Source organism: Myotis yumanensis, unplaced genomic scaffold (assembly GCF_028538775.1).
Source record: "Myotis yumanensis isolate MYYU_CA2020_CCGP unplaced genomic scaffold, mMyoYum1.0.hap1 SCAF_17, whole genome shotgun sequence".
NCBI classification, from domain to species: domain Eukaryota; kingdom Metazoa; phylum Chordata; class Mammalia; order Chiroptera; family Vespertilionidae; genus Myotis; species Myotis yumanensis.
In genome coordinates, this window is record NW_027223768.1 from 15,583,458 (window position 1) to 15,604,488 (window position 21,031).

Consider the following 21,031-nt stretch of genomic DNA (forward strand, 5'->3'; position numbering starts at 1 on the left):
CTCTCTCTCTCTCTCTCTCTCCTTTCCTCTCTGAAACCAATAAAAAAATATATATTTTAAAAAGTATACATTCTTCTCCCAGATTGACCAGTGTGGGTGGGGGTGGGGGGTCGGATGAGGAATCTGGTATTTTATGGTCTGGGGACGGGGAATGGAAGAATGCAACCTTTCTCATTCCTAAACCATGGGTTATAGATATCCCACGACCAGTTATCCCTTAACTTTCAGTGTTTCTTAACATCTGTAGTAAGTGAACCGAACTTCAAATTCCTCTAGATCCACTTTATAAAAACCCTCTAAGACCAAGAAGCTGTCTTCAGCTAGCCTCCCCGCCCCCCCCCCCCCCCCCCCCCCGGCCCGCAAACAAACACCAAGACACACTCACAACAAAGACCACACCATTTATTTACAAAGGCCAGTGTGGGAGCTGAGGGAAGGACGGAGAGGAGCCACGCAGACATCCTCTCTGGAGTGCTTGGGGCCCTTTCCCACTGGGAGAAAATCCTGTTTCTCATGCCTCCATATTCTCAGCCATGGGCCCGCCAAGCAGCTGGGCTGAGTAGCATTGAGAGGAGGTGATATGAGCCTCCCCTGTGCTCCAGTATAGTCACGTCCAACTCCAGATCACAGGCAGCATTGCCAGCCTCTCCTTTCCTGTCTCAAATAGAACTTTCTGGCCTGGAGGGAAATAGTGAAGAACTCAAAGGGCAAGGGCCAGGGGCTCTAGATGGAAAGACCCTTCTACCATCCCCTGAAGCAATCAGGAGAGGGGTGTAAGGGTGTTGGTCACAGTTCTGGTAGAAGGAGTATCCACACTACCCTTGGGTTACCCAGCATCCAGAGGCCCAAGGGACCTAGCTCCCTGGGCTGTACACATTCCTGCCCTAGACTAGCCCTTTTGCCTATTTCTCTGGTGCGGGGAGCTCTGAACCAGAAATCAGCAAAGAATCCACTTCTACTCAACCCATATGCACCCCACCACCACACACCCACTGCCGAGCCAGACCCCAACCCACTTCATGTCTTTTAAGGGGGGCTCAAATCACTGGTACCTGGGGACACAGACAGGTCCTGGATTCATGGAAATGTGTGTGTGTGTACATAAGCACGTGTGTTTGAGGAAATGGAGCTAATATGGCCCCTTGGGAGCCATCTCCCTTAGCTTCATTGAGCCCCTTTCAACTCAGGCTACATTAGCATCTAAGTCTCCTCTGCCTCCTGAACCAGGACTCTCCTGCCTAATAGAGCAATTAGTGCTTCCACTTCCTAACTGTCAATTCAACTTCCAAGTCTTTTCCTCAGGCTGTTTTGCCCATTCCCTTCCTCCAGAAATCTCAGGCCCTTCTTCTGGGCACCAGTCTCTGTTGGGCTGGTCCAGGGCTGGTTAATTCCTTGTTCAGACACAGTCCTATCTCCTCCTTCAGACAGGAAGAACAGGCATCTTCCTCCCCCTGGAGGTCCCAACAGACCCCATTAAAAAGCACTTCAGGGGCGAGGAGGAAAATCTCTGCCTGCTTCACCTGCCCCTCCTTCCGAGGATGGAGTTCTAGCACTGGTTAGGCTGGAGGTGAGAGGGGATGGGGAAAGAAAGAAGAGAGTTACCAAAAGTAAACATGAGACCAGCAAAACCCTAGTGGTACAGGTGAAAGACCGTGTTCCATAACCAGAGAGTCGGTTCCTCCTTCAACTCTGTGCTGCCACGGAGAAGTGTGAAGATTGCAAAGGCGGTTGTGGGCCCATCAGCAAACTGTGAAGACCGTTAAATAGTTCTGCTCAAGCAGGAGCAGGAGAGAAGATTCTGGAAGAAGTAGAAGTAGAACCAAAATTCTCAGGCAGAGCTACAGGGTTGGGGTCCACGCCTCTAAAGCCACCGTGTCTGAAGAGGGCAGGAAGAAGACAGAGGGATGACAAGCGGCAGAGGGAAGGAGCCGACAGGAACCAGAGGTGGCATCCAGGGAAGGGAGAAGCAGGAGGCACGGCCACAGGCTTAGGAGAGCTGAGAGCCCAGCAGTCTCTCAATGGCCGCATTGATGTCCCCTCCTGTGGCAATCAGGGCCTGCAGGTTAGCCTCCCGGTTGATGAAGCCCATGGCGTTGAGCTGATCTAGCTGCTGCTGGAATCTCACTTCTGGCGTCTGCACCTACAGGGGACAGGCCTTGTGAAGCGGACACAGGACCAACTTCAGAAGCTGGGGGTTTACAATGAAGAGAAGACAACCTGTAGGTCTTCTCGAACATCCTCAGAGTCAATCAATGGAGCAGGGTGGTGAGCTGCAAGCAACTGTGTGATAATGAGGTGGAGGTGTCTTTCTTAAAATTTCAAAGTAACAGACAGGCTTCAGTCAGCTTATACTCCTAACTACTTCCCGTCAACAGTCTGGAGATGTGAACAGGTACTCCAAACGCCAAATGCGCGGTGGTGGATAAGATGTGTCCTAACCACCACCTCTAAACCCCTCCTAGCCATCCTCACACATACAGTCACAGTAAAGGCCTGAGAATGGCTCCAGGAAAGAAAGAATCTGTTTAATTTTAACCAATCCACAAACATAGCTATTTACAAAAGAGGAGGCTTTTCCTATGTGACACTCCTATAAATATCTCCTGGAAGTGTTTTCCCAAGGGATGTTTATGAAGCACTAGCCTAGACCATGAACAGAAGACTCAGAGCTGGAAGGAGCCCAGCCATCACAGGCCACCTGGCTGCTGCACAAAAGCCCCCCAGCGCTCCATGCCACCCACAGGATGTAAGTGGGGCTCAACCTTGGCGATCACTGGTTCAGCTTTTGCAGAACTGGGCATACCTACATTTCTACTGACAGGCTTTCCCCAGATGAGTTACAAAGGCCGGAGAAAGGTTAGAGGTTTTCCCGAGGTCATCCTCACGCCCTCAAACCCCTAGCCTTCACTTAGTACCCCAGGGCTTTAGTTACCTCACCTCCCAGAATCCTCTTCTCAGGTCTCAGAGATGGAGGCTGCTTTAATTATCAAAAGAATTCCATGGCCCTAGCCGGTGTGGCTCAGTGGATAGAGCGTCAGCCTGAGGACTGAAAGGCCCCGGTTTCGATTCCGGTCAAGGGCACATGCCCAACAGGGGATGTACAGGAGGCAGCCGATCAATGATTCTCTCTCATCATTGAAGTTTCTATCTCTCTCTCCCTCTCCCTTCCTCTCTGAAATCAATAAAAATATTTTAAAAGAAAAAAAAAAAGATATGAGTGGAAGTAGTAAAACACAGTAGTTACAGTGTAAATCCTGGAGCCAGCATGCCTCGGTTTGAGTCTTGGCTCCATTACTTACTGGCTTTAGACTGAGCAAGCCCCCTCATCTCTCTGGGCTTCAGTTTTCTCCTTTTGTAACACAGGAACTATAATAATAGCTCCCTCACAAGGCTGTTGTGAGAAATAAATTAAATGAGGCAGTGAGAACAGTACCGAGCACATGGTAAGTGCTATTACTATTCTCATCTCCATTTTACAGCTGTGGGAACTGAACTGAGGGAAGATCAGTAACTTGCCCAAGGCTAGAAAGTGGCAGACGAGGGTGCAAAGCCAGGGCTGGCTGCCTCCAAAGCCTGCTCTGCTCTCTCCATTCTACTGCGACCCCTGACACCACCAGGATGGAGTGGCAGTTCCAGCACCCGCCCCGCTGCCCCGTGTACCTGTGAGTTTCCACTTCCTGCCAAAAGCTGGATCATCTGCTGCATGAGCTGCTGCTGAGCACTGGAAGCCCCTGTGGGAGAAGTGGCTGGTGGGGTTGGTGAGGAGGTGGGGGCCTCGGGCGCAGGCCCGGCGCTGCTTGCTGAGGGTGCGAGGGTCCGGGACATCCCGAAGGAGCCAAGGCTGCAGACAGGAGAGACCAAAAGGTGGGAGATGGCCTCTGAGAAAGGGATGAGAACATGAGATCCGGAAGGAAAGCAATTGGAGGAAACAGGAAAACAGACACAATGGCTGCTCGGAGTGGCAGAGGGAGGGGGTGAGGGGAGAAGTCGCCAGAACCTTGCTGCCCACCTGCCTCCTACCCTCACCTGGGTATCAGCCCGGGGGCCTCAGTCTGCAAGGTCTGCAATCCCTGCTGGATCTGCAGCAGCGCCTGCATGGCGCGGGGATTGGTAAGGATGGAGAGTGACTCTGGATTCTGCATCTGGTGGGAAAAGAGCAGAGAAAAGCAATGGGAGGTGGCAGGAGACAGGAAGCAGCCTAAACCCTGAGCCCAGGGCCGAGCTCTGCCCCGTCCCTGCAGTTCCACCCCTTGGGCTTCAGGGTCCACCCCCTGCCCTCTAGGCTCCTCACTGACCTGCTGCAGGAAGACGGGGAGCTGCAGGCGGAGCTGCTCCTGAAGCTGGGGGTTCCCCGCGAAGAGTGGCACGTTCACCATCATCTGCCAGGGTCAAGGTAGTAGGGGGAGGCCTGGGCCTACCCACCCTCAGAATCCCCCACAGCCTCAGTCTCCCTCGGCACCCCTACCACTGCAGGAAATCTGGCCAGCTTTTCCAAGGATCTCAAAGTATCCTGAAGGCCTAAGTGGGACAGCGAGAGGAAATAGAACTATACTCCGGGCAATGATGACATCAGGAGCCAGGCTGCTCAGCCCTGGGTCTGATAATGACCGAGGACACAGTGCCTACGATGTGCCATGCCAAGTTCAAAGCACTTTATAGGCATCAACTCATTTAATCCTCACAAACCTATGAGGAACTACTGTTACCAGTTTACAGCTGAGGAAACTGGGAGGTTAAATTACTTAACTTACACAGCGAGGAAGTGCTGATGCTTGAGATACAAACCCAGGCAGTCTGGCTCCCGAGTGTTTTGACCACAAGTAACTGCCCCCTTGCACTCCCCCGGACAGTTCCATACCTGAGCGGCAAAGTCCGGGTTCTGGGCAAGCGTCTGCATCATGCTGCGCATGTAGGGGGCGGAGATCACGTTCTGCATCAGCTGGGGGTTCTCGGAGATCTGCTGGAGCAGGGCCTGCATTTCCGGGCTGTTGAACATCCCTAAGGCAAGGAGGAAAAACAAACCACACAGGAGAGAGGGCGTCCAGATGGACACCAGATGCCACATCAACCTACCTTCCTTCAGACACTGAGTGGCTATAGAGCTCAGAAAGGCAGCGGGACAATGGGCGCCCAGGTCCTGGGCGTGGTCCAGGCTCTGCTGACTCCCGCAGGGGCCCGGCCCCTTTCCCATCCACTCTGCTCAGGAAAGACAAGCCAGTTGGAAACTGGGTCTGATTCATGCCCTGTTCCTCTCACAAGCTCAGAGAATGTCAGAGTTGGAAAGGATTTGACTAAAGATCACGTAGATCAATGGTTTCCAAACTTGTCTTAGCAGCAGAGACTCTTTCCCCAAACCAAATCTCAGGCAGAAACCCAGCATGGTCGGGGCTGGAGCAGGAGGCCTGGAGCCTCTCCCCTTTGGTCCTTTCCCATCCTGAAGGTGGCCCAGACTTCCCAGAATTCAGGAGCGGACTTTTAAAACCATGAGTCAGGTTCAAGTCCCTTATTTTATAAATAAGGGAACTGAAGCACATAGAGGGGAAGGGACTTTCCCAATAAAGATATCCCCCCAGGGAACAGAGAAATCAGGGCATCTACCAAAGACATCCTCTGGGTCGTAAGTACAGCCAGAGTCCAGATAAGTGGGGCACCCCCACGGTCGTGCAGTCACAACCTGCACATGGTAGCTCTGCACCCCCCTCCCCCCGCCCCCGCATCTGCCTGTCCCCAGGTCTGCCCTGGTTCCTCTCCACACCCTCATCCCCAGTCTGACCCATTTACGCTGGACAGTACCACTTATGCTGAAACAGCTTAGAAGGTGGGGCTGGTTTATTGGTGAGCCATTACTTAGGTCACTCCCAATGGTATCAGGGCCTGGTTGGAACCAACCCTCACTCTCTGAGGGGTGGAGCCACTGTTTTCCTCTGTGGCTTCCATAGTCTCACCTCTGTCTTCAATATTCTGAAACAGTATGAACCCCATTCAGTCCTGGGCCAGAGGAACTGCCCTGGAGACCCACTATGCTCCTTCCACCCTAGGACATACCTGACCCCAGGCTAGCCGCATTGATCCCAAAGGGGTTGGAGACTGTCGGGTGCACCTGGCTGGTCCCCGATCCTCCGGTGCCCTCCCCACCGGACCCGGGGGCCTGGGAGGTGGGGGGCGAGGGGCTCCAGGGGTTAGGGAGGGGCTCTCGATTCTCAGTCCGCAGAGGCTGGGAAGATGAGCTGTCGGAGTTCCCGGCCAGGGAAGAGAAGGGATTGTTGCCAAACTGGGAGGAGGGAAAGGGTTCGGGTTAAGGACTGAAACAAAGCAGGGGACAAGGGCTACACCCCTTCTTTCCTCTCACCTAGTAGCCTCCCCTTCCCAGGAAAGGGAGAGAGATCTGAGACCTTAGGAATCCTCAGCTCAATTCTTAGCCCCACAATGGGCAGCCCCACCCCTATCCTGCAGGCGGAGCTGGCGGATGCTAACGACTGGATAACTGAACCCCTCAGATAACTGGAAACTTCCCGGCTCTCCTGGTGGCTCTAAATCAGGGGTCCTCAAACTACGGCCCGCAGGCCACATGCAAATACAAATATTGTACTTGCTCCCGTTTTGTTTTTTTACTTCAAAATAAGGTATGTGCAATGTGCATAGGAATGTGTTCATAGTTGTTTTTTAAACTATAATCTGGCCCTCCAACGGTCTGAGGGACAGTGAACTGGCCCCCTGTTTAAAAAGTTTGAGGGACCCCTGCTCTAAATATTCCGTCTCTAGCCTCCTCTGTGTTCCACAGTACTTTACACACATTCCAGTGTGCAGTGAGATCGTCTTCCTCAGCTCCTGAGGCACAGACATTGGCCTCACCTTCACACCCTGCTCCTCACACTCGTAGGTGCTCAATAAGTAAGTGCTGGCTTTCCCTTCAACGCTGATTTGCCTCCAGCTGCCCCTTTTCCGACCACCTTGGCCCAATACTAACTCCCCAGAGCCTCCTCCCTCGCTGCCTGGGTCCCCTATGTGGGCTCCGTCCCCCCAGGCACACCACCATGGAGCACATCTCTAGGCCTCCAATCTCCTCCCCCGACGCCCAGCCTACCTCCTCAGACCAGATGCTTCATCCCCCTCAGCACCCGGCTCCCACCAAGTCACTCAGGATTATCTCAGGGTCTGGACCATCCTATGGTGCTGCCTGAACCTCCGCCCTCTGTCCAAGGGGTGTGCTTGCTGGGGAAGTCCCAGCCCCATTTCCCTGGCTCAGCCTCTGTCCTGAGTTCCTAGGCCGTCCTGACCTAAGCAGGTCTCTGAGCAGCCTCAGCCCTCCCCACCGTGCGGTTTGCAGTTTCACACCCAGTCACTTTTTCTGTTTATTCAAAGTGGGTCATGGGACCACGGCTGACCAAGGACTCTGCTGCTCTGGGCGGTGGTTCTCTCACCTCACCAGATGCCAGTTCAGATAATGGGGCTTGCAGGCCAGAGTTCGTGCACCAGGTTTCAGTCTCTGTCCCTGTTTCAGATTTCCTGTTCTGGTGACTTGACTAGCACCCAACTTTGGAGCCCGGTTTTGTTCTTCCTGGTATACTCTAAGGACTAAATCTCTCTTCCTAAACTCCCTAGAGTGAGAACAGCTGCCATTTATTGTAATGTTTACAATATCCCTCCAATATGTCAGTTCTCAAAGTGTGGTCCTAGGACCCTTGAAAGGTTCAAAACTATTTTTATAATTCGAATACGTAATCTGCATTTTTCACTTTCATTCTCTCATGAGTATTGAGTGGAGTTTTCCAAGGACTACATACATAACATGTGACACTGCAGTGGACTGAATGCAGAAGCAGCTCTGACAATCCAGCTGCTTTGTAGCCAGACATTAAAGAGGTCTGTAAAAATGCAAAACAACACCCTGGCCAGATAGCACAGTTGGTTAGAGTGTCGTCCCAATATGCCAATGTTGCAGGTTCGATCCCTGGTCAGGGCACATACAGGAATCAACGGCAAAAAAACAAAAAACGCCGTGTTGTAAAAAAAAAACAACAACAAAAAAACATAACAGGGCCACTCTTTCCTCTAAAGTTCTGATTTGGAAAATAAAGTTTTTTCAAAAAAAATATGCTATTTATGTTAATGTAATGAATTTGTTGTTATTTTTAAGTGAATTAATAAACATTTAAAAATTTTCTTAGTTTTAATTTTACATACAGTGAATATCAGATCTAACCCATGAAAACAAATGCTTTTGAGGATCCTCAATAATTTTTAAGAGTATAAAGGGATCCTGAGACCAAAATGATTGAGAGCCTCTGCTATAATATATTGCTTCCATTTGGAAATGAGGAAGCTAAGGCTTAGAGGGGCGAGGAAACTCACTTAAAATCACATCACTAGACAATGGTGAAGCAGGTATTCAAACCCAGGTTTGTTGATGCCAACTGCTATGTTCCTATAGCTAAACCGGTGGCTCACACACCTCAGTGTGCATCAGAATTAACTGGAGTGCTTATCAGCCTCTCTCAACTACTTGATTTTTTTTTTTAACTAGGTGAATGCATTACTTGGATATACATTTTAAATTAAATACTTAAGTAACATATAAAATAAATAAATTCCTTTAAAAATTCATAGTTGATCCCTGCAAGCAGTTTCTAAAATTTGAAAGAGCAATCTCCAAAATAACCAAGATGATGTTAAGAATAAGGTGGGGCCCTAACCGGTTTGGCTCAGTGGATAGAGCGTCGGCCTGCGGACTCAAGGGTCCCAGGTTGATTCCAGTCAAGGGCATGTACCTTGGTTGCGGGCACATCCCCAGTGGGGAGTGTGCAGGAGGCAGCTGATCCATGTTTCTCTCTCATCGATGTTTCTAACTCTCTATCCCTCTCCCTTCCTCTCTGTAAAAAAATCAATAAAATATATTAAAAAAAAAAAAAAAAGAATAAGGTGGGGATTTGCTCCGCCAGATGTCCAGGCTTAAATAAGACAATGTGGTAGCACTGCAGGGACAGACAGACAGACCAGTGGGACTGAGCAGAGCCAGAAAGACATACACTCATTTGTGGAGACTTGGTGTCGGACAGAGGCAGCAGGAATGCGGCATCTGTTGGATATCATGGGCCACTCCGGACATGGTGCTTTTTCCTTTCCACAAGGAAAAAATAGTGTGATAGCCTCCCTCCCAAAGAGCACTGGTTGCGGGAGGGTGTTCGGTTTGTGGAGATCCATCAAGCTGTACACTTACGTGCACCTTTCTGACACTGATTATCCTTCAATAAAACTTTTTAAAAATGTTTAAAAAGCACCCTAGCTGGTTTGGCTCAATGGATAGAGTGTCAGCCTGCGGAGTGAAGGGTCCCAAGTTCGATTCCGGTCAAGGGCACATGCCTGGGTTGTTGGGCTTGATCCCCAGTAGGGGGCATGCAGGAGGCAGCCAATCAATGATTCTCCCTCATCACTGATGTTTCTATCTCTCTCTCCCTCTCCCTTCCTCTCTGAAATCAATAAAAATATATTTTAAAAAATGTTTAAAAAGCAAGTTAAAAATTAAATGAACAGCATGATACCACTTCTAGAAGGTTGAAAAATATGCAAAATAAAATTATAGCTTACTTATGGATACATATATAGGTAATCAAAGAAAAAAAATGACAAACACCAACTTCAGGGTGGTAGTTAACTCTGAAGAAGGAAAGAAAACCATAGAGAAGGCTGCTTTCTATCTGTAATGTCTTATTTGCAAATATTAAATATGTACAGGAAAATATTCAAAATATTAACAACATTCATTAACTTGGGGTAAGAAAGAAGTGGTTGGAGAAGAAAATAGGATCCCTTTTGCATAACTTATTGAGCTTGTATTCCTTTCCATGTTTTTTTATTTTATTGATTTTTCACAGAGAAGAAGGGAGAGGGACAGAGAGTTAGAAACATCGATGAGAGAGATTGATCAGCTGCCTCCTGCACGCCCCCCAGTGGGGATGTGCCCGCAACCAAGATACATGCCCCTGACCGGAATCGAACCAGGGACCCTTCAGTCCGCAGGCCGACGCTCTATCCACTGAGCCAAACCGGTTCGGCCCTTTCCATGCTTTTTAAATGCCCTTTTGTTTACTTTGTGTACCTTTTGAATTTTGAAACATGTAAATGTGTAACGTATTTGATGTAAATAAAACTTAAAAAAAAAAAAAAGAACCAAAAGAGACACTGAAACTATATATGGCAACATCTTAGGGCAACATGGATAGACAGAATGCTCTATTTTTATCTATATTTGTTGTACATTTGGAAAGAATTCATAAAGCATTTTTAAAGTGCATATTCCCAGTCTGGCCAGTGTGGCTCAGTGGTTGAGCGTCAATCTATGAACCAGGTCCCAGTTGGATTCTGGGAGGGCATGTGCCCAGGTTGTGGGTTGTGGGCTCAATCCCCAGTAGAGGGCATGCAGGAGGCAGTAGATCAATGATTCTCTTCATTGATGGTTCTACCTTTCTCTCCCTCTCCCTTCCTCTCTAAAATCAATTTTTTTAAAAAAATTTTTTTAAGTTTAAAAGTGCATACTCCCAGAAGCTGATTCCAGAGATTGAGTCATTTAGTAGCTCAAAGGTGGGGGACCCGGAATCTCCTCGTTAACAAGCTCCTCAGGTGATTCTACCACAGGTGAGACAGTTAAAAACTATATGAACAGCATGATACCACTTCTAGAAGGTTGTATCCCTTCTGTTTGACCCCAGGCCTGACCCACAACTTTTGAGCCCCTGGTGCCAGAAGTTTTCCAGAACAACATCAAATCCCTGGACTCTATGCCTCACCCACTTCCCTGGGGAACTCTGCTACTTTCTGCCCTAGCGCCTCAGTCCCATGCCAAGTTGGACCAGCCCTGACTATGCATTATGGGAACCATTTCCAAGCCAAGGCCCACCCTCAGGGGTGGAGGGTGAGACTAGAAAGAGGAGCAGACAGCACCCCAGGCTCTCCTGGGTCTGGAGGTCAGGAATCTCTGGCCAGACAACCCACCTGACGCCCCAGCCCCTGGCCCCACCTGTTCCCGGGCAGCACTGAACATGGGCTCCTGGATGTCAGTGTACATGCGGCGGAGGGCGTTATACCCTCCAGGGATGCTCTCCAGGTTGCTGAGGGCCCGGTCCTGGTTCCGCATCATCTCCTGCATCATGGCTGGATTTCGAGCAAGCTCCATCGTCTGGTGGGGAAGGTAGAGAGAATGGGCCCTAGAACCAGGGAGCCCCAAGCCTGCCAAGGGTGGGCCTGAGGAGGAGGCCTGCATCAGCATCGGGGTCCAGGGTCCAGGGTCTGCCTACTGCGGGAGAGAACAGGGTTGACTAGACTTCCTTCCTTCCTGTCATTTTGGTTCCAACCATCTTCCCTGTGGGCATTCTAGTTGGCTCTTTCCAGTGAGACACAATGATCACAGAAGTGATCACAGCATCAGCTTCCCTCCTTCAGGTTCAGGAGGCCCACAGAGGTGTCAGGGGTCAGAGAGCACGAGGATATTGAGTAAGAAACTAACATCTCTTGAGCACCTACTACATACAGGCGTTGGACTAATTTACAGAATTCAAGTCATTTAATCCCCACAATAATGGTCCCAAGTAGGTATCTCTGTCCCTATTTTGCAGAAGAAAAAAGAGGCTCAGAGACTCACTGCCTGGGGACACACAGCCAGTTAGTGGTGGAGCCAGCTGTCAAGGCCAGGTTAGTCTGTCTGGCCAACACCAGCTCTGCCTCCTGGTAAATTATATGTTGAGGAAGGAAAGGATTCAAGCTGGGGCCATGCTACGAACACCCTTTAACTCCCATCCCCAGATCTTTGGCCTGACTAAATCTGAGGATGGGGCTTTTTCTTTTGAGCCAATGGCTCACTCTCAATAAAGAATAGCCTGTGTCAATTCCAGTGGACAGCAGTACATGACAGAAAACATGAGTACGGCTATGTCTTGTTCCCATCCAACACCTTCCCTGTCCTTCTTCCCAAATTTGCTCCACACTCTTCTGCAATGCCCTTACGTCTAAGACATGACTCTGACCTCTTATCCCATAATTCAGTTATTCAATAACTTACTGAGTGACTACTATATACCAGGCACTATTCTAGACAGTGAACAATACACTTGCAAATCCTTGTCCTAATGAAGCTTATCTCCTGGTAAGTCCAGCACTGGTGCCCACTGTTCTGCTGAGGCTGTCTCTCTCTGTCCCTTGGTGGACTGGGCCATGAGCTGGAGCTCCCAGAGACCAACACAAAACTGCCTCACCTGGGTCTCCCTTACTCACCTAGCCCTGGCCATCCTCAATGCTTCCCGAATACCCTACTATCTTTTACTCCCAGGCCTTTGCACTTGCTGTCCATTGGTCCTTCTTCTGGGTCATGCTTCCTCCCTTGGACCTCAGCTTGGGTGACATTTCCTCTAGGGAGGCCTCCTTGGAGCCCGAGTATAGAGTCAAGACCTACGCTGTGCCCCTCGGGGACCCTGTGACTATCCGTGTGATATTACTGATCACACTGTATTATCATTGTCTGCTCACTTGTCCCATTTTTCTTTAAGACCAGGAGTTCCTGAAAAGCTAGGCGTGTGTCTTTTTATCACTGGACCCCGAGTGTACAAAACATGGCTGCTGAACAAATCAAGGTAGGACAAGGTGGGGAAAGAAAGGCTGGGCAGGCACACCCCCACCCCACCTCTCTCACACCCACCTGCCTCATGAGCTCAGGGTTGTTGAGCATGTGGCTGATCTCAGGGTTCCGCTCCATCAGCTGCTGCATCTGGGGGTTGGCCATGATCATGTGGCGCATCAGGTCAGGGTTAGACATCATGTCCTGGACCAGGGGGTTCTCCATGATCTGCGACAGCATCTCAGGATTGGACATCAGTTGCCTCTGCATCTGTTGCTGCAGCTCCATGAAGTTGGCGGAGCCGAGACCCAGGCTGCCCAGGCCGAGGATGCCCCCAAAGCCAGCTGCGGGGAGGAGGCAGAGTCACAGTCTGCTGCAGGAGCCCCTCCTCCACCTGGTCAGACCCACTGAGTTCAGGTCTCCAGGGTGGGCCCCCTCTGCTTCGCACAGCTCCCTTTCCCAGGCATTCCCACAGCCCCGGCCCTGAACCTGCTGGCAGAGAGGTCAGCCTGCTAGACTGAGCCCTCCTGGTGGCAGAGGCTGGGAGCTGAGCATAGTCCTGAGCACAGAGAAGGCACCCCCTGATGGCCTGTTGAATGAGTAAATCAATATTCCCCAGCTGGCTACTGTTGGACCCACTTTTGTCCCTACCTATAATGTCTTCACCCCCGGTTCCCCATATCCCAGCGCCATTTCCTCCCACTCTAATCTTTGCCCATGCTCCCCTTAACTGGAAAGTCTTATGTCCAGGGTCCTCTATCCCCATCAGATCATGAATGGGGACCATGTTTCTCCCTTCTCTCGGCTCTCCCCCAACCCCCAGTGCCTAAGGGCTTACAGAGTATGGATGTGGTAGCATTGGGGGGGCCCTCCCCAGCCCCTGGGGAGGGACCCCCCCCACTGCTCCTCCGGCTTCCACTGCCAGCATCCGAGGCGGCACTGCCAGAGGTGGAGGGCTGGGCAGGGGTGGCAGGTGAAGCAGGCGTGGTGGAGGGCGCGGAGGCAGGCTCTGGAGTAGAGGGGGAAGAAGCAGTGGCAGCAGCTGGATCTTGAGCCCTGAGGACAGAGGAAGAAAATCTTAGTTTACGTGAACACAAGAAGAGGGAAGACAACCATCTTGGTGTTTGGTGTGCAGCTACTGCCCCAACCCAGGCTGCATCCTAAGCAACACTGAAGCTGGGGTGGGGTGATACTAGGGGGTAGTCAATAAGTCAGATAGGGAAGGAGGAGCTAACAGCCTTGGGCAAACTACGGCCCGCGGCCTGGATCCGCCTGTTTGAAATGAATAAAACTAAAAAAAAAAAAAAAAAAAAAGACCGTACCCTTTTATGTAATGATGTTTACTTTGAATTTATATTAGTTCACACAAACACTCCATCCATGCTTTTGTTCCGGCCCTCCGGTCCAGTTTAAGAACCACTGTGGCCCTCGAGTCAAAAAGTTTGCCCACCCCTGACTGGATCATCTGTCTCCAGGGCATTCTGGGAGATGTAAGTCACATCCGTTCCCCTGCAGGGGAGACCATAACCCATTCAAGAGCCACTTTCTTGGTCTTGGTCTAGGTCCTCTAGGCACAGACCCTCCAGGCATAGGTGGGTGAGAAAGTATCAGGGAAAAGTGGTCCAGTCAGCAGCTGGACCCGCTCCTCCCCTGAACTTACTTCTGCGGGGTCTTGATGACCAGATGGACGGTAAGCCCATCCTTGATTCCATGCTGGTTCAGCGTGTCCCCATCCTTGAGGATCTTGCCTGCGAAGATCAGGACCAGCTGATCCTGCTGAGCCTTAAACCTCCGCGAGATTTCCTCTTTGAACTGTGATCAAGAGGCAGAGATCACTGCAAAGGTTGCCGGGACTCCATCCACCAGGGACTCTTCAAGTGCCTCAGCACACTTTGGCTCCCACCGCCAGTGGTGGGAAGTCCCGTTTGCGATCATGACTCCCTCCCTCCAGATGCAATAAGCAGCTCCTTTCTTCTTAACCAAGGAGAAGGGCCAGAGAGAGGCTCCTCTCTCCACTCTCCCACCCCAGGACGCCCTCGCTGCTACCTGCCCCTCCCTCCTCAGTCCCTCGGCCCAGTTCCCTGGGAGGGAACTCCCGGTCTCAGCTCCTTCAACAGCCTTGGACGCAGGCCCTGTGTCCCTCAGCCCTCTCTTCTCATGACCCCAAGTTTCTATCCCCTCTTTCTTCCCAACATGCTTGTAACAACTACACACATCGATCCCAGTTCTTTGTAATGGGACCTAACTATTCATGAGTTAAGAGCAAGTCCTAGGAGATACACATTGACTATTCTTTCCATTTTAAAGATGAGAGGAAAGAGGGTCAGAGTGGATAGGAAACTGGCCAGTGCAGAACGGACTCAGGTCTTCACACCAAAGCCCAGGCTCTTAACCAGAACACTGCCTCTCGACTGGAGCTGATTTCAAATCCAGCGTTGCAGGGGAAAATATTTAAATTCTGGAATGTAGTCATTTTATAAGGCGGGGGGTGGGGGGGCAGTGATGATACTAAAGGCTGGCTTGGGAAGTGAAGACTCGCACCCAGATCATACACTGTGCACTTGCTAAGCACCGGCAGCTTCCAGAGTCCAGACCCTCCTTCCACCCGCAGGCCTGTGCTAACCCCGCCCACGTGAGATTCTGGAGCGGCCACGGGGAGGTGGCGGACACGGGCTTATTCCCTATTCAACACGACTTTACCGCACACCCACTGCACATCGTGTGAATCCCGGGGGCACTGAGACCCGGGCATGACCGCCAGGATTTGAAACAGCAAGAAGGACCGGGGCGGAGGGGAATCCCACCCCCGCCGCCCGGCGCGGAGCACGCGGAGGGTTCCCGTGGGCGCACAGGGGCGCCCCCCGCCGGCGCTCGGGGCTCAGCACTCTGCCCGGCCCCCACGCAGCCTCGACGCCTGGAACCCCGACCAGGCGCCAGGGCGCACGCTCCCCCGAAAGGCTTCCCGCTTCCTTCCCTGCGCCAGGTGCCCGCACCCCGCTCTCCACCACGCCCCCAGCCCAGGCCGCCAGCAAGCCCCGGCCTCCCCGCCCCAGCGCGCGCCGCGCTCCGCCGATCGCCCTCGCAGGACGCCCCCCGCCCGCCCGCCGCTCCGAGTGCCCGCGGGGGCCCCCGCCCTCCTCTCCCGGGCCCTCCCGTCCGCCGGACCGTCCAGAGCCACCCCCCCTCCGCTTGGACCCCTCCCCCGCCCCACCCCCACCCCACCCCCACCCCCACTACCTCCTTGACTGAGGCTCGATCGCTGATCACAATTTCCTCCTTGTCCTTGGGGGTCTTGACGGTGACCCGAATGGGGGGCCTCGTCTCGGCCCCGCTCGGCTCCGCCATGCCGCCGCCGCCACCCGGCCGCCCGCCAGCACGCCCGGCTCCTCCTCCTCCTCCTCCCCGCCCGCCCCGCTGACCTGGCTCGGCTCGGGCGCCTCCAACACTCCCCCTTCCCTCCCCTCCCCTCCCCTCCCCTCCCCTTCCTCCCCAAGGCCTCGCCACCCCCTTCGGGCCGCCGCAGCCACAGCGCCCCGGGCGGACTGGGAGGACCGCTGCAGCGGAGCCCGCCCAGGGCTGAGCCCGGGGTCCCGCCGCCTGGACGGGGCCTCGCGGGCGCTGACCCCCGGAGGCGCGGGGCGGGGCGGGTCCCTCACGGGCGGGGCGCGGGGCAGGCTCCCCGCGGGAGACCGGGGCCAGCGGAGAAGGCGCGCACCCAGCCGCGTCCCCTCCGCCCCGAAGCTGCCCCTGCCCCCGCGGCAGGTCATTCCCGCTGCGGACAAAGGGGTTTCTGTGGCCTCCTCCTCTCCGTTCCCGGCGGAAGCTCGTCGCCCGCGGGAAACCCAAGTCCTTCCTAGGCCGGGGCCTCCGCCGCCCGGAGGCTGAGCTTCTCCGCCTGTGCGTGGCCACCGCGAACCTCCCCTCGAGGGCTGCCTTCCTTCCCCGGGGTCGGGGCCCGAATGAACTCTATGAAGTTCGGTTCCAGAGACAGGGTTTTGCCTGCGTGACCTTCCCGAGCCTTGGTTTCCTCAATAGCACGTATCCCACCTCGCAGAATTGTGCACAACGTAGAAAATTACTTTGAAAATAACCAAAGGTGTGCCTGACCAATATAGGGATTTTTTTAAAAATTACTGAATCGAGGATTACTAAGCGAACACGATAACTTCTCTCTCCCCGAAGGAGTTCCATGTTCTTCCAATACCGCCACTGTCCTTTCACTCCCGCTCTCAAATTCCCCCTCTCCCCCCGCGTCCCCCATAACCGCTAGGTCTCAGCGGAAAGGCGAACTATAGTTCCCAGGGTGCCTCGCGAGGCCTCAAGGAACTACAATTCCCAGTGGCCCCCGCGGCGGGGCGGGGTTGACGCAGAACTATAAAGTCGGGCCGGGGAACTACAATTCCCAGAGCGCTTTGGAGCAGGGCAGTACCGGAAGCGGCTGGCGGAGCCCTGCAGAAGGCAATTCGAGGGTCTTGGTGCAAAAGTCCCGGCTTAGGAATCGCAGGCATGCTGCGTCCTAAGGCTCTGACCCAGGTGCTGAGCCAAGCCAACACTGGAGGTGTCCAGAGCACCTTGTGAGTGTGGACCGAGGACCTAGTGGCGAGCACAGGAGTGGGGCAGCGCGCGGCTCTCTGAGGGAGGGATGGGGAAGGATGTCGGGGAAGGGAAAGGGCAGCAGCTAGGGCAGCTGGCATGGAGGACCCCTCAGGAAAATGGACATTGACATGCTGGGTGCTCGGGTCACGTTCCAGGACACACTCAGCCCAGACCCTTGCTTTCTAGAGGCGTCCGTGGCGGGGGCTGTGATGGGAACCCGAGGCTTTTACTCCCCATGCTGAGCACGTCGCTCTCCCTCCCTGTCCCTCGCCAGGCTGCTGAATAACGAGGGATCTCTGCTGGCCTACTCTGGCTACGGGGACACCGACGCACGGGTCACCGCAGCCATCGCCAGTAACATCTGGGCCGCTTACGACCGCAACGGGAACCAAGCATTTAATGAAGACAATCTCAAATTCATCCTCATGGACTGCATGGTATGGAGAGAGGAGCCACTTCCTCCGTCCCCAAAGGGGATCCCCAGGGGGTGACCTGTACGCCATCCTGGATGGTTGGGATCTATGGAGGATTGCTAAGATTTAGCGCCAGCAGCTTTTGTAAGAGGCAGGATTTTATGCATCAAGTGGTGAGGGAGGAGCCCTGGGTCCAGCATCTACCTGGAGTTGTGGTCGCCGCCAGCCACTTACCATCTGAGGACCTTTGCATAAGTTATTTAACCTCTTTGAGCCTCCCTTCCTCACCTAAACTCTAAGGAGGAAACAATAATCCCCTCACCACCACCACCAACTCACAGGGTGGCTGTGAAGATCAAATAAGAGTGGAGAGAGGAACTGTAGAGGGAGGTGCACACAAAGTGTGAGCGTCCCGGATTCATTGACTTGCAGAACCATGAGAGTCTCCGAACCCTTGTCCCATCCCTTCATTTTACAGAGAAAGGTTTTGACGCCCAGAAAAGGGAAGTGGCCATTAGGTTGTGAACTTCTTGGAAACAGAAACTATGAATCCCTTTTGTTCCGTCAACAAGTATTTAGGTCCCTGTAGTGTTCTCGGGACCGGGGGGAAAAGTAGCAAACAGGACAGACAAAAACTGCAGCCCTAAGGCAGCTCCCAGTTTGACATGTCTTAAAATAAGTGAAATGTGGACGCATTGTAAAATAAGTTTGTAAATATGTTTTGTAAAATATGTAAGTTTAAAAAGTGTGCAGTACATTAGGTATTGAAAATGCTTTGGGGGGAAAAATGAAGCAAGGAAGTGAGATAGAGGGGGACATGAGCCAGGGACAATCTCACTGAAAAGGTGACGTTTTACCGTAGATTTGAAGGAAGTTGGCAAGGCATGTGGCTGTCGGGGGGAAAACATTTCTGATAGAAAAGCAGGTGCAAAAATCGTGAGGCAAAATGGTGCCGGGTGAAGGATCAACAAGGTTGATGTGGGTGGAGTGGCATGAGAATGGGAGAGGTTATTAGGAGATGAGGCCAGAGAAGCAGGGGTGCAGCACCTGATTCCCAGCACGCAATGGTTACCTAGTGAAAGTGAGCTGAGCCAAATTGAAAAGGCCCCAAGAGTGAAGGATTTGCACTATAGCTCAGCTGCCTACCTCTTTCTCACCCACTGCCCACCAAGGATGCATTTCAGTTCAACTAATGACTCCTACGGGGCACCTGTCCTGGAGCTGGTGCTATAAGGCAATCGCTTTTAAATATTTGACCACAACCCAGCCATAAGAAACACATTTTAAGTCAGAGTCTGGTACACACACACTAGTATGCCCACAAAAACAAAAGTTGGCATGAAACAGTACTTCCCTTACTACATGCAATGCACTTAATTTCTCTTCTTTCCTTTTTCTTTCTTTTTAAAATATATCTCTTTATTTAATTCAGAGAGGAAGGAAGAGGAAGAGAGGGAGAGAGAAACATCAATTATGAGAGAGAATCATAAACTGGATGCCTCCTGCATGCCCCACACTGGGGGTCAAGCCCAAAACGGAGGCCTATGCCCTGACCAGGAATGGAACCGTGACCTCCTGGTTCAGAGGTCAACCCTCCCCCACTGAACCACGCTGGCCAGGCTTCCTTTTTCTTTTAATATTGATCACCCTTCTTAGTTGATCTTACTCTGGGGTCAAACCTACAGTTTGAAAAACATCACCATGGGGAAAGAGGGAAAATATGTTGAGTTACTGCTTTTAAGCCCCTTACAGTGTCTTGGGGGTGAACCCATCATAATGACATCACCCATTTGGATAGCCCTTTGCAGATCCCAAACCCCTTCCCGTGTACTAACACCTTCCCCAACTGGTTACAGGAAGAGAATCTGAGTTTCTGAGAGACTGAGTTTCCCAGGGTAACTTGGTCAGTAGGTCCTGTGCTAAGGCTGGCATCTGAGTGTAGGACCCCATGTCCAGGGCTGTGCCCAGGGCATGGAAGGAGGATACAGTCTCTCCCAAGAGCACTCCTTGAGGAGAGAGGGAGCTGAGGGTGCCAAGCAGAATATCACATCCTACGATATCACCCCTCCAGGAGGGCCGTGTAGCCATCACCCGAGTGGCCAACCTTCTGCTGTGTATGTATGCCAAGGAGACTGTTGGCTTCGGAATGCTCAAGGCGAAGGTGTGTATGTGCCCATCCCTCTCCAACCCCAGGCCTGGCCTCTGTTCTTTATCACCACTCCCATCCCCACCACCTTCCTAATGTCCCCATGTCACCCAGTCCATGACGTGGGGCTAGGGGCTGGGTTCTCAGCATTGGGAGTCTACCCGGATTTGGGATCCCTCTCACGGCAGGCCGTGTGTGGCACTGATTTCTCCTCCTCCTCTCGCAGGCCCAGGCCTTGGTGCAGTACCTGGAGGAGCCCCTCACCCAAGTAGCAGCATCGTAATGGGCACTGATGGAAGTAGGGGCCAGACGAGAGAGCTGACTCTTTGGAGGGACAAGGCCCCCTGGGGAACCCTTCCTGGACTGTGGGGGGAGGGTGGGACTTTGTTTTTTCCAAGAATAAATTTCACTCCTGTCATGTGTATTTTTTTTTTTAATATGTTTTTATTGACTTTAGAGAGAGAGAAAGGGAGAGGGAGAGAGAGAGACATCGATGAGAAAGAAACATTGATTGGAAGTGAGCTCCAAGGAGCAGGGGGACAGTGGGGGTCACGTTGGACAAAAACAATATGGGGCCTGAGAGCTCAGTGTCCTTCAGTCCCGACTTCGGTAGGGTGCCTTTTCTACCCTTTAGGTTGGGAGGGGGCACCCCTTTGTTGTTTTTCTCTCAGACATTCACACGCTCACCCAGACCTCCAGATCCTGAAGCCCTTTGCAGATAGGGTGGCTCTGTTTTGAGGCCAAAGGTCCGGGGCAGTGATCTGAAGAAACTTGTCTCCAGATCCTGGCCCTATATCAGACCCCTCACCCTGTCTGGCTGTTTCTGCCCCAGGTCTCCCCCTACCCAGTGTTCTTAGAGCAGGTCTGGGCAGGGAGCGGCCAGCCCGCTTCCCAGTGCTCTAGGAAGGGACCCATCCTAAGAAAGTAAGTAGGTGGCAAGTTCCAGTTCCACCCAGAGTAAGAAATGCTGCCCCTCCCAGGCCCTGGGCTATCAGGGAGGGGCAGAATTTGCTGCACCCAAGAGGCAACTCCCAGAGCTCTGCAGGGTCGTTGTCATCCTGTCAACCTTTCCCTTGGTGCCCCCAGTTACCCCCTCCCCACCACCACCACCACCGGAGGCTCTAAAGGAAAAGAAGAAGGCCAAGTAGGTTTCTGCTCCCTGAGGGACTGGTTCTCACTGGCAGCTGGACCTGCCTTGGCCACAGGTCCCAGGAGCCGAACAACATGCACTCAGTCCTCAGCTGGCTCTCTGAAGGCCCTGTCCCAACCTCC

At 52.6% G+C, this 21,031-nt stretch overlaps 2 protein-coding genes across 2 annotated transcripts; one reads left to right on the forward strand and one right to left on the reverse strand.

Annotated features, from left to right (window-relative positions):
• Window positions 1-381: 381 nt before the first annotated feature.
• UBQLN4 (ubiquilin 4) lies at window positions 382-16,011 on the reverse strand. Its single transcript, XM_070395727.1, has 11 exons — window positions 15,842-16,011; window positions 14,265-14,416; window positions 13,443-13,660; window positions 12,686-12,948; window positions 11,015-11,173; window positions 6,046-6,271; window positions 4,859-4,998; window positions 4,296-4,379; window positions 4,027-4,142; window positions 3,661-3,841; window positions 382-2,140 (listed from the first exon to the last, which is right to left on the reverse strand). Exons 1-11 carry the CDS (start codon window positions 15,947-15,949, stop codon window positions 1,988-1,990), a joined length of 1,800 nt encoding a protein of 599 aa, XP_070251828.1. The 5' UTR covers window positions 15,950-16,011; the 3' UTR covers window positions 382-1,987.
• A 1,015-nt stretch (window positions 16,012-17,026) lies between these two features.
• LAMTOR2 (late endosomal/lysosomal adaptor, MAPK and MTOR activator 2) lies at window positions 17,027-20,183 on the forward strand. The gene is made up of 4 exons (XM_070396027.1): window positions 17,027-17,178; window positions 17,475-17,637; window positions 19,685-19,774; window positions 19,986-20,183. The coding sequence occupies exons 1-4, from the start codon at window positions 17,111-17,113 to the stop codon at window positions 20,040-20,042; spliced, it is 378 nt and encodes a 125-aa protein (XP_070252128.1). The 5' UTR covers window positions 17,027-17,110; the 3' UTR covers window positions 20,043-20,183.
• Window positions 20,184-21,031: the final 848 nt, after the last annotated feature.

Coding starts and splice junctions, on each gene's coding strand:
- UBQLN4 (XM_070395727.1), bottom strand. CDS start 15,949: ATGGCGGAGCCGAGCGGGGCCGAGACGAGGCCCCCCATTCGGGTCACC. Junction 11,174..12,685: donor ACCCTGAGCTCATGAGGCAG/GTGGGTGTGAGA, acceptor CTTCCCCACCAG/ACGATGGAGCTTGCTCGAAA. Junction 3,842..4,026: donor GCCCCCGGGCTGATACCCAG/GTGAGGGTAGGA, acceptor TCCTGTCTGCAG/CCTTGGCTCCTTCGGGATGT.
- LAMTOR2 (XM_070396027.1), top strand. CDS start 17,111: ATGCTGCGTCCTAAGGCTCTGACCCAGGTGCTGAGCCAAGCCAACACT. Junction 17,179..17,474: donor GGAGGTGTCCAGAGCACCTT/GTGAGTGTGGAC, acceptor GTCCCTCGCCAG/GCTGCTGAATAACGAGGGAT. Junction 17,638..19,684: donor TCATCCTCATGGACTGCATG/GTATGGAGAGAG, acceptor TCACCCCTCCAG/GAGGGCCGTGTAGCCATCAC.